We start from the raw sequence: 13,399 nt of genomic DNA, 5'->3' as shown, positions 1-13,399 counted from the left end.
AATGAGATTTTACAAAAATAAACTTACAAACTGGCATGGTTTCATGTGATGTATTAGATCTACTTTACAATTAAAAAAACTTTACAAACTTACATACCACGTCAAGCCACGTAGGTTTATAGTTGACTTTTGTGAAATCCTTTGTGGCCAAAATATTTTTCTAATGTGAAAGTCATAATTTTCTATTACAAAGATTAGGAGAAATATTAGTCTTCATCTAGATTTTTATTATTTTTCAGTCACACTTGCTATATGCCATGCTTCAACTGGTTGTCTATCTTTTCTTTTTTTTTAAAGGAATAATATATATTCATTACGTAGTGACCAAATGGTCAATACAGTTTGGAATGTCCTCTAATTCAATGAGTACATCTTCAATAACTTGAGCAATTTTAGCTAAAGCATGAGCAATCACGTTGGATGCTTTTTGTACAAATTGGACAGACCATGATTTGAAGTTGTTTAAAAGGATCATAGTTTCCATGGAGATGAGACCATCCAGAGACCAGTTGGCAGTATTGTCTTTGAGTTCTTTCACTATCTACATGGCATTTCCTTCAAGAATGATGTTTCTAAGACCAATGTACAAGGCTAAGAGGATAGCCTGTTGTGCAGCATAGGCTTTAGCAAGGAGGGATTCGGGGTATAATGATTTCTTCATCCTCATTGTTGCAATGAAGTTCTCTTGCTAATCTCTAATGGCCACTCCAATACCACATGTGCAGGATAATTTTTGTAGACTTGCTGCTCAGTTCACCTTGTAGAAGCTTTGAGGAAGGGCCTCCTATTGTGGCATTGGATTCCCTACTGATCAAGGAGAAGGAATTAAGGAGTGGTTTGCCAGGATTTGTAGTTTTTTATCTTTTGTTTTGACTGAGAGGATAGAGTGAGTGGGTTTGTGAAGGTCTATTTGAATATTAGCTCATTTATTCTCTTCCAAATCTTCCATATTATTACTGCAATTTCGACTAGGTGTACTTCCTCCATTTCAACTAGCATTTAAGTGCCATTGCTTTAAATGAGGAATTATATGTTTTTTACTTTTGAAATTGAACTGAACAATAGCTCCATACATTGTTGGCTGAGGGGCACTCCCATAGAGCATGCTCAATTGTTTCCTCTACCTTACTGCAAATAGGACATGTTGAGTCTTCTGTTACTCTCATCCTTTTCAGATTAGCTTTGATGGGTAAGGCATTATGACAAGCCTTCCATAGGAAGAGTTTTTCTGCACTGGTTAGGGGAAGCCAGGAAGCTTCCATATTCTTTCCCATTTTTCTGTAACATTGTTGGAGAAGGAGGATTGGCCTTAAGATGATTGGTGGAGAGTAGTTTGCAGATTGTAGGCACTACTAACAGTGACTATCGCATCCTTAGTTTGTTGCCAAACTAATTTGTCGAGACTGCCATAGATGCTGATAGGGATCAACATAATTGCTTTGGCTTCAGTTTCAAAAAATTGTGTCTTCAAAGTCTCTATTTTCTAATTCAAAGTTGTGTGATCAATCAGAGAAGCTATGAGAGCCTCAGGGTCCAAGTCTTTGGGTTGGCTCTGGATAATGAATGATGAGGGACAGAGAAGCCATTGTCCTTCCAAATTCTGGTTTTGTTTCCATCCCCAATTCTCCACATTAAGCTTGCTTCCAGCAGATTCTTGGCAGCATATATACTTCTCTATATGTAAGAGGTTGTCCTTATGATTGTTGCTTGAAGGAAGTTTCCATTGGGATAGTACTTTGCAGAGAGAATCTTGGCAGGTAGTGGTTTAGGATTTTGAACCAATCTCCATCTTTGTTTTGCTAATATGGCATATTGAAGAATTCAAAGTCCCTGAAACCTAGACCACCAGTTATTTTTAAACTTCTCATTTGGTTCCAAGAGCACCAATTAATTCTACCTTTGTTCTCTTGATGATCCCGCCAATATTGTCTAATTAGTCTGTTCAGTTCCTCAACAATGGCTTTAGGTAGCTTAAAGACTTGCATGCTATATATTGGGATGGATTGGAGAACTGCTTTGATGAGAATCTCTTTACCAGCTTGGCTTAGGTGCTTCATTTTCCAGTTACTTATTCTGCCTCTTACTCGATCAATAATGTTTTTGAAGCCTTTTAATTTGTCTCTCCCTAATTGAGTTGGTAATCCCAGATACTTGTCATAAGGTTGAGAAGATTGGATACCTGCAACTGTTATGATTAGATCTTTTGCTTCCTTTCTTGTATTTTTACTGAAGAAGATAGAAGTTTTATCCTTGTTGAGCTTATGGCCTGAACCTTGTTCATATTTCTCCAATAAGAAGAGTAATCTACACCACTCTAGAGGATTTTCCTTACAAAACAAGAGGCAATTATCTGCAAAGAATAAGTGGCTGACATGCATTCCAAACCTGCCAATAGGGACTCTTGTGATGGCTCCTTTGATTTCAGTTTTTTGGATTAATTTACTCAAGCTCTCTGCACATAAGATGAACAAGTATAGGGATAGTAAATCACCTTGTCTAATGCCTCTAGAGGGTGGGAATGGTAGTTGCGGAATACCATTGAGAATGATTGAATATGAAACAGAATTTACACAATGCATGATGGTATCAATCCATTTCGAGGCAAACCCCCATCTTTGTCATCATAGCTGCTAAAAGTGGCCATTCGAGTCTGTCATAGGCTTTGCTCATATCCAACTTAAGTGCCATGTGACCATCTTGACCCTTCAACATATTGCTCAGTGTATGCATTGTTTCAAAGGCTATGATGGCATTATCTGTTATTAGTTTGCCTGGGACAAAGGTGCTTTGAGATGGAGAAATAAGCTGAGAAAGATGTGGTTTTCAGCCTATTAGCAAGGACTTTTGCTAGGATTTTGTAAATGACATTGCAGAGTGAGATTGGTCTATATTCTGAAACATTGATGGGGTTCTTGTCAATGTTTTGAATACCGTACTGGATAGCGTACCGGTCAAGGCACTGGAACAAAATATTTCGGTACCGGTACCGTTTCGGGATAGCATTTCGGGATAACGTTTCGGGATAGTCGATCTATAAATAAATTATATATATAAAAATTATATTCTAAAATAATAGTCTATATATAAATAAATTATATACAAATACATATATATATAAATTATAAATAGTCTAGTCTTAATTGAGGGTTAGAAAATAAGTTTGTAGTTTGAAAAAACGAAAAAAAAAAAAAAACACAGGCAGAAATATCGGCCGGTACCGGCCGAAATTGAGGCCGGTATGACCGGTACCGGCCGGTACGGCCAGTATTTTAGCCGGTACGGAACAGGTATAGTACCTGTACCGGCTGGACGGCCGAAACGAAAAATTTCAACCGTACCGGCCGGTACGGTATGAAATTTAAAACTTTAGTTCTTGTTCTTTGGAATTAATGCAATGTGGGCGGCATTATTTTATAATAATTAGGTCATACTAGTATATTATTGAATTAACTACATAAGTTCTAGTTATATAACTATATAAATATACTAGTATATATGATAAACATATATAACAAATACATATTTTTATAATATATATACAATATCGGAGTCGGAGTCGGTCCAGCAACTCTTTTGATTCTGATTTTGACTCCGACTGAAAAATTAAAAAAAATCTAATTTTGACTCCGTTTTGTTGAAGTCGGATTTTTCCTCAGTCCTAGAGCAAACTCTCATCATCATATACCCTATTGGTGTAGGCCTCTTGTGAGAGGAGTCCTGTCGCAGGGAGAGTAGGAGTTGGGATAGGAATCGGATTCCTAGCTGTCACTGGTCGCATCCACTGTGAGGCACATCGCTAATCGGCAACACTTTGACAATATTATTTAAAATAAAAGATAGTTATATGAAATTAAAACTATATATAATGAAATTTCATTATTATAAAATAATTGTTGATATTTTACTACCCGTCGTAAATTTATCTAAAAAAACTTTATAATCTGTCATTTTTTTTTTTTACAAGGAAAGGGACGTATATGCTCTCATGAAAGCAACTCACGAGTCACGAGAGTTTCACTTTAAAGCAATTATTTCCCCTAGAAAACTAAACAAGCGTGTGAGCTTTTGTTTCGAATTTGCTTCAACTCAAACCAACCCTCGCGGTTTCTGTATTTATTTAAAGCACGTGAAACGTGAAGTTTGAAAAAGAGTAAAGAGGAAAGAATAAAGAACATGCATGCATCCGATGCCGGTTTCACAAAAATTCCATGATGTCTAGGGTGACACCATGGCACCGCTCGCCAACAGATTTTAATAATTCCCATGTCGCCAGTAAAGCCAGAAAACAAGAGGCGGACTTTAACAAAACGCTAAAGCCTGGGTATTATTATGATGACAGATGGATGATATCTTGTCAATATAATAATGGTCAACCAACGGTCCTTATCCGTGGCTCCCATCGAACCCCCCCAAAATCTAACGGTCCACAATCTTCTCATTCTTCTGCTCTTAAAAACACCTGTCGGGTCCGGCGTTAGTTACTTACTTCTGCACTTTAAAAACACGACACCTATTCAAACCTCCGCGGTTTCTTTCTTTCTTGTGGCTCTAGTCGCCTATGCTTGCATTAAATTCTATTAATGACGTTCAGCATTTTCTTTTGCTTTTATTTTCAACTACTCTGTTTGCATGTCATCTTCGTATAAAAAATTAATTTCGTTATGACCCAATTACCCATTTGAGAAAAATTTCAAGTTCATGGAATTTTTTTTCTTATACTATTTTTATAAGAAACTCTCATAATTATTGATAGTTATGTATAAATTTTAAGAGAAATGATATCTATAATTTCAGAATATATAATTCTTGTACTTCTTTTAAAAAAGTAAATAAATTTAAAATTTATATAAAAAAAATTATTATTTTTAGTTATAAATCTCACTTTTTTTAAAAAAAATGCTTAAAATTTATACATTTAGACTATAACTAAAATTATTCAAATTTCAAATATACTAGTCTCGTATATGTTATACAAATTTGTAAAATGTGAATCCCACAAAAAATAATGTTTTTTACACTTTTTAAAGCCGTGACACATTTTACAAAAAACAAGTTTTTATTATCGGTTAGTATTCACTAATTCACACTTTATAACAAATATTTTCATATCCTTATAAAAATAATTATAAGTATATGATGTAAAGATGAATAATGACGGAACGTATAACATTCATCTTTTACAAATGACTATGAAGAACGAGACTTGTGAGATTTGTAAAACTTATTTACTATCTCTTTCAGGTTGAGAATCTCTTGCTATGTTTTGTTTTGTTTTTGAAAATCTTTCTTATTTATTTGTAAAAACTTTTCATCTAATTCTTTATCTAGAATTCATAGCCTACGCAAATCCCAACACAACATAAATCTTAAAATCTTTTAAATTCAAATAATTCTTCATTTTCCTTGCCCACATCCATAAAACCTAAAAAACTGATCATCGATCTAAAAAAATGCTTAAAAATTATAAAAACAACTCCGCTAACCCCATAACATGGCTTATGATCTTGGAGTACTTGTTCAACAATTTGGACAAACCGGGATGGATTATAAACAGTTAATAATCCGATATCCAGCAAAATTAAATTGCGCGATAAATAGTAGTAATTAAAGTCCTACATGGGTCTTATTAAATGTATTAGGACTAACCACCGAACACTAAAAAGTAGTCCTGCCTAACCCTCCCATATGCCAACCCCCACCCCCCCAAAAAATCATCAAGCTCACACGCCATTGACTCCGCCATTCATGCATATCGTATACTGCCTAAACCAGGATCGAGGTTCAGAAATTGCAGACAAAGACCGGACATGCAAGGACGTTGTGGACATCCTTGTGAGCCATTAATTCCATGCATTGTTTCGGGGTTAATATTCTTAAATACCTTTAAAAAATATCACAATAGTTCATCCATTTCTGAACGAAAAACTGAAATAAAACTCCTTTATTTTGTTTTTTCAAACCAACCCCACCATACACTTAGATCATGGGGTACCCAAAACCTACCCAATCATTGAACCACCGGACCTACATCCCATTTATATTGACAACTTGCCCCCACCATCCACCTCCCTCTTCAACCACTTCTATTTACCGCTTTAATTTCTTTTTTTTTTTTTTTTTCTAAAAAACAGGACCCAACCACCTCAGCACATGGAAAAAGGAAAAAAACTGCGTACGTACGAGTACGACATTATACGAGGAGAATTCAAGGAAATTATCAAGACGAAATCCCCTCTGCGAATTCGTATATATAAGTCTCGAGAGTTAGAATTACATTCGTCAATCGTCCAAGATGTTCCCCTTCTTCGAGTAAGAGTCATCATACGACGTAAAATTAAAACCCAAAAATAAAAAAAAAAAATAATGTCAAAACAAAAAGAAGACGAACATGTCTATCGGACTACGTCGGAATAACGGAAGAAAAACAAAAAAAGATATTCTACTGAATATTCCGTAATTTCTCACTGATGTTCTGTGATTTTTTTTTTTTTGTTCTTTTTTTTTTTTCCGTTTCTGTTCTTCAAATTTTCTAATCTTGGAAGCCGGTTTTTTCCCAAATTGCGTTTCGGACACGACTAAGATCCCTACCTTTCAGGGTTCTCCCCGCTCCTTCGTGCACCGAGAAGGAGGCAATCCTCGTCCTCGCCATCTGCCTAGCCAAAAACTCGTGCGGCGGGACCCTCACCCCGTTCTCACACTCGTCGTCGCCGTTCAAGTCGACGTCGTTAACGCCGTCCCCACGGCGATTCTCCCGGTACTCGTTCCTCAGGATCTTCGACCAGTCCGGAATGTTCACAGGCAGCGAGGACGGGTTCGCTCCGGCCAGGTGGTCGGACGAGTCTGTAAACGAAGGCTTGGCGGAGGACTTTTTTGAGAGGCGGGAGCCCGAAACAGGCTTGCGGAACTGTTCGGGAGAGTTGGAGCGGACGGAGTTGTAGATGTCGGACTCATCGAGTTCGAATGCAGACTCGTGAGCTATATTTGGAGAGTGGTGGTCTCGGTCATTGGGAAGGAAGCGGCAGCTCGGGCGAGCGTAGTAACTTTTACTGGCCGCCATGGATGGGTATTTGAAGATTGTATACACAGACAGGGAGTTTCGACGTTCTCTCTCTGTCTCTGTCTCTGTCTCTGTCTCTGAGTTGGTTTTGGGACTGAGGGTTTTGATCTGCTTTTATAAAGGTTCGGAACTTCGGACGGGTGGCTTAATGGATAAGGCTTTCTCTCACAACTTCGTTCTATTGAAATTACTAGCACGCCCTCCGCTTTTTGTGGCAACCCCATCTCAGTTTTCTAATCTATCCACTCAAAATTCCCATTTTCTTTTTAAATCTTCAAGGGCCCCTATTTTTGCTTTGGAATTTAGACTATACTTTATGCCATGAAAACCATCCATATGGTAGTGTTTGGGTCTAAATAAAATATTCTTAATTAAGAATATGATGTCTGATGGTATATAATTTGATTTTTTGAATAAAAAATTTAGATTCAAAATTCCATTCTATTATAAAAAAAATATTATTCATTTAATTTTAAATTTAATTCTTGATGTGACAAAACAAATATTTGAATATTTCTTAATTTACTCTTTTTTTTTACGTATATATCAATTAGTTAATATTACATCATAAATAATGAAAATATGATAATTAAAAAGAAGTTAACTAAATATTATTTTGGGTCTAATTCTAAACACCCATTAAATGGAGAAGAAATATAGCATCTTACCTGAATAATTTATTGCCATAAAAAATAAATCAGAAATTATTTTATAAATTAATTTGCAGTTTAAAAAAAAAAAAAAAAATGGAGTGCACCTTATCGGGAAAGCGGAATCACACAGCGTAGATTAAAATTACCAGACAACTACTTTATCCATACTAACTGAAATGGTACAATGCCGAGAAAAAAAAAACCTGAAAAGGTACAATATTCTCCGACATTTTCGAATGGTGTCGATGAGGACGCGTGTTTTCCCTCACAGCTACAGATGAATGCCACGTGTGGTATGTAAGAGTAACGTAGAGCTTTTGCTAGCCGACAAAAAGGGGGGCATTTTGGGGAGGGGGATTTGTCTCTTACCGCCATCGGGTGAGGGGAATTTTGTCGGGACATGAGGGAGAGGGAGAGGGGGCTTAGCCTGACCTGCTCCTAGAAATGAGGACAAAGTGGTCCCCTGTTTAGACGTTCGAGGATTTCGACACGTGTAACTGTGCAAAGTACGTGCTCCACGTGGCCTCTCAATGTTTAACGTAACTTAGGTGGGCCATGGCCCATGGCAGCACGTGAAGTAGGCCCTAGCGCTACTCGGATCGAGCGCTTTCTCCAGCCAGCTGTTCTTGTCCTCTCATACGCAACACTTGAGATAAATCTCACCCAAAAAGCGTTTTAGCTCGTTCCCTAAATTAACCTCTCGCAATAAAATTGACTTTTATTTTTATTTTTATTTTTTTAAAATAAATGATATTTACGACCATATAATTTAAAAATACTACTTATATTTAAAAAAAATATAATTTCTATAAAAAAGTAATTTTTTAACAATAAATTCTATTATTTTTTAAAAAAAGTGGATGACGCTTATACAATTTATAATTGTATTTATCATTACTTTTTTTTTTAATAAATAAATTTATATTTTTTCAATAATAAATTTAAAAGTTAATAGATAATTCTTTCTTAACACAATGGAATAAGGATATATTACTATATTTCTATTTGATTATTAGTGTAGTATTAGGGATGTCGTTAGAGAAGACCGCGCGTGCATAAATGAATCTAATGTGTGAAATGTAGACATTCCCTCGAGATACACTTGAGCCATAACTTAGAACTCAATCTCAATAGCATGACTTCTATCTCATCAAGGCATAGTGGCTCAAATTGCACTGTCTAATTACGATCGTGAAAGTCGATGAGAATATAATGTGATGTGAAGTAGTAATCAAGATATATAATCTGAATTTAATGCAATGTGCAAATTATATAACACTTGATAATTTGAGAATAAAAAATACATATCTCTCTTTATTATCCTTTTGCATAGAAAATCAATTATATTGTTTGTTTTTTTAAAGAAAAAAGAAAAGAAAAGAAAAAAGCCAGTACTATGATCATTAATTTGTTCAGTCCACTCTATGTTTTTATTTCCTTAGCTTTTTCTTTATTATTTCAACTTTTTCCTTTAGTAAAGTCGACGCAGTACTCTATATATATGTAACATGATGATGATTTTAATTAACTAATTACTAAAATATGGTCAAATCTTATATAATTTTCAGTGCCAGTCATAAAGTTGATAAAAGTAGTGAATGATTAGAAAAAAGAAAAGGTGAACTCAAGATCTTGATTCCAGCAAGCAAATGAGTTGATGATTTTTTGATCAAATTCGCAAGATAATGCATGACTTATTGCTGTCTTGCGTAAAGAATATATGTATATTTATATGTATAGTTGGTGCCTAATGCGGTCCAATTGATTAAATCCTACAACCACATTTTCCACCTTCTTTCTTGATAATATTCCTCCTAATTATATTCTTCCTTCTTCAAATGAAATAAGTTTTTTCTTTTTCTTTTTTTATTTTTTAAAAAAATTCTCCAATTATTTCATCCAAATTGGATCAAAGTGTGTGAAGAACAAAGAATATTAATATCGCATGCAAAAATGTATTATTGTATTAAGAGTACCAAAAATTTTATGCGTAGTCACTTTTACGTATTTATTTGTGCACTCTACTAATATGATTGATTGTATCACTTTTTTTTAATATAAAATAATTATTTTAGCTAATAACATTATTGAATTGCGCAAGAAAGATACAAAAGTAGCTGTAACATAACTCATTATCTAATTCCATATCATTAAAATCGTCTATTTAGTTTCTAATATTATAATATCAAATTAAATATTATGTATTTATATTTAGAGACAGTCTAATAATTATGTTACTGACTTCTAAGACACATCATGTTATACTGGAAATAATATATCGAATTAAGAATATTTAAAATAAAAGGAGCTTGATATCGTGTGCATGGCTTAATTATAATCAGCTATATATCCTAGCTCTATGGTTCTTTACTAACAACAATGTTTTAAGGTTTGATCTTAGCAACAACTTATTACACCACGTTCTTGCATGTGATCGCTTGTAGGGACCTTTTGCCGGAAAAAAGTAAGCTCCATTTTTACCCTTTTTTTAGCAAGTGGGATTGATTTTAAAAAAAAATTAAGATTTCTGATCAAACTTTAAGACGTAGAATAAAATAAATAAATAAATACATGAAATAAATCTAAAATTGAAGTTATTTTCGGACACATATTTCTTATAGTTAACATGCATCGAATTGATTTTATTATGAATAATGCCGAATACGATTTTAGGGTATGTATGTGTTATTTAGTTATTTTGAAAAAAAATAAAGTTTATTATTAAAAAATAAATTTTTTTATTTGATTTCTAAATTTATTCACTATTTTAAAAAAATACAAAAACTTGCATACACTAAATTTAATTTCTAGAAAAGCAACCCAATTATGGATATCAAAAATAGAATATTAAATGAGAGTTGGTGGTTGATTAAAGAAATGGTGTACAAATTAGTAATTTAATATATGTATAAAGTATTAGGGGCTTATCTTAGTCGCTTTTCCGCGTAAATGTCTAATCAAGTTTGGTTGTGGGGTTTAAAGGATGCCTAGATTCGGCCTATCCTAATTAGGACTAACTTATAATTTTGGGTTTGTATTTTTTTAATTACGGGAATCTTTCACAATTCAAAATATGTACTGTTTATTAATTGGGTCTGAATGCCAGCAATAATTCAGCTTTTGGTCAGTGGGAATTGCTTACGGCACCTAGAAAATTAGGTATATCTCCATAAAGCAAATTCGCATTCGGAAAGAAAAAACAAAAAAGAAAAGGATTTTGGAAAAAAAATTTTCAAAAATAAAAAAAAAAATTTCCATCTTCTGGAAAGATAATAGTCGAGAGGTTGGTTAAGAAATTGTAACAATAAATGGTTCAATTTCGAAGAGAGATAGAAATATTATGATCAATTTTTTTTTTTCTTTTCTTATGACATATCGTCCACACGAAATCAGTTTCCAACTTCCAACTGATTTGTAAATTGACATTGTTCGCTAATGCCTTGTAAGTTATTTTGATCCGATTAAAGATCAAAAGTTTCTAGAAATTAGCAATTGAAAAAGGAAGGGAAAAACACAAGTCTTGTTCATAAAAGAAATAGTGGGGTTGGATGAGACTAGAGAGCATTATGGAGGTTTCCCTTTCATCTCATAAAGCATGATGTGCTAAATTGTGGGCCACAAGATTAAGATGCATGGAGTGCTATAACAAGCAAACCAAATCCTATGGTCTTAATGTTGTATTGGAGAGCTATTAAAATTATAGTTGGCTTGTAATATATATTTCAGATCAAATTTATAATGTCCGTCGTTATTAATAAATATAATATGCTTTCGTCAAAAAAAAAAAAAAAAAAAATCTATGGTCTTAGATGAAGAGATGGGGAGGCATCATATATCAATGGAAAAATGGAGACTTCCTTGGACTAAAGTTGGGCACTTTCTTTCAACTTTGAAACTTCTCATTGTTTTGCTCCCAAGTGGCAGTTTCTTATTGGTAATTGAAATGACCACCAGATGCTCATCCCCAATGTTAATGTCTGCATTATCCTCCACATTTCATAGCTGTCAGTTGCACCCAGAGCCAAGCAACTTCCTTTTATTTATTTATTTATTTTTTAAAGATATTGAGGGCCTGAATTCAGTGAGGCTGCCGGCATGTTATCATTGTTTAATGTGATGGATAGGATCATTCAGAATTGGGTCATTAAAAATGTATGGGAAGAGTAGCCATGAGTTGTGGATAAAAGGATAATGAATGCAGCCTAGTACTGCTTAATTAGTACTATTATATAATGTTAATTAATGAGGGGAGTGCAATTATTGTAGCTGTAGACTTAGCAAGTGCGCTATGTTCACAGTGCCTACATCTGAATCATGCATATGGGTTTCATTGGGAACTTACTTCAATACACACTATTTTCATTTCTTTTTTTCTCTACATTCTGTTCATGATATAAAGATTATCCCCTCAATTAATGTGTCCACGCAACAAACACTGGATATACTATATATATATATATATATAAGTAAAATAGAGATCCAAAAAATAGATATGGGACTATCAAATTAAGCTATATAAGCACCTTCAAACATTGAGCCTGTTTGAAAATACAATTGTTCTCATATATTCTCAATAAAAATAATATTAAAAAATTATAGTCAAACAATATTTTAACTTTATAATATTTTTATTCAATTTTTTTTCTCTCATTTTCTAAAACTCAATAAAGCATCTTAATTTAAACTATTTCTTAATATTAAAAAATATTCTTAATATTTAAAGTAGACCTCATATTCACGTGCTTAACAATAAATTATGTAAAAGGAAAAGAACAGGAAGGGGAGATTGGAACTAAGCTAGTAATCAATCCCAAGTTGGAGGTCTTGGCCAATAGATCACTACATAAACCAAGAAAGAGATAACCCAAAGGGTGGTTTGAGTTGGAAGTCTTGCGAGGGTTTCTGCTATAATTATAAGTGATAGGTGTGGTAGATGGAAGATTAACAGATGTTGTACATGAATCTTGTAGAGGATAGCTTGTCGGAGGGCATTGATTCATCGCGCAATTCTATGTTATAAAACTTCAACAGTCTAATAATACTCGTGCGGTATAAATTATAAAAAAATGGTGGATTGGTGGTTTTCAAAGAGTAAAAGAGTCCAAAAGGTCACGGGGTGGCAGTGATTTGGGAGCGTTAATTAGTCAAACTTTTAACTTTTATCAAAAAATATAATAATGTTTCTAATATGACTTGAATTTAGGGTAACTAATAACATAAGCAAACATGGAAGCTTCGACCGATCCTAGTTTTGTTGGTGTTTAAAAGCATGAAAAACTATATTGACACCTGGGATTTACACCCTAGTTTGGATCTTGAAAAATTTAAGCAAAGGGAGTTGATGAAGTGGTGAGTATGGCACTGAAAATACTAGAAATAGGCAGTATGTGGGGGCTCACATGCTACTCTGATTGGCACATGAGACACACATGCCAATAAGAATAAGTCACGACTTCTTTGACTTTGTGTTACTTGGAGATGGCGAAAAAGATTGTAGCAGATTAGCTGTAGGAGAAAAAACACAATTGGAAACATTTCAAATTTTCTTTTTATATCTTGAAACGTAAAATGGAGTGTTGCGGACGTGTCTCGTAAGCCTGGACTCAGCTTCCTCGTTCCACATATGAGACCTGTCAATAAAGAGGTTAAGAAACAATCTGCCCCCTGTTTGACCGATTAGAACATCTGA

General features: G+C 34.1%; 1 protein-coding gene across 1 annotated transcript; it reads right to left on the bottom strand.

Annotated features, from left to right (window-relative positions):
* Nucleotides 1–6,219: 6,219 nt before the first annotated feature.
* LOC121239928 lies at nucleotides 6,220–7,144 on the bottom strand. Its single transcript, XM_041137322.1, has one exon. The coding sequence runs from the start codon at nucleotides 7,055–7,057 to the stop codon at nucleotides 6,530–6,532; it is 528 nt and encodes a 175-aa protein (XP_040993256.1). The 5' UTR covers nucleotides 7,058–7,144; the 3' UTR covers nucleotides 6,220–6,529.
* Between the last annotated feature and the right edge of the window lie 6,255 nt (nucleotides 7,145–13,399).

The sequence above is a fragment of the Juglans microcarpa x Juglans regia genome, chromosome 7D, assembly GCF_004785595.1.
Source record: "Juglans microcarpa x Juglans regia isolate MS1-56 chromosome 7D, Jm3101_v1.0, whole genome shotgun sequence".
Lineage (NCBI taxonomy): Eukaryota > Viridiplantae > Streptophyta > Magnoliopsida > Fagales > Juglandaceae > Juglans > Juglans microcarpa x Juglans regia.
This window is presented reverse-complemented; position numbering and strand designations above follow the sequence as displayed.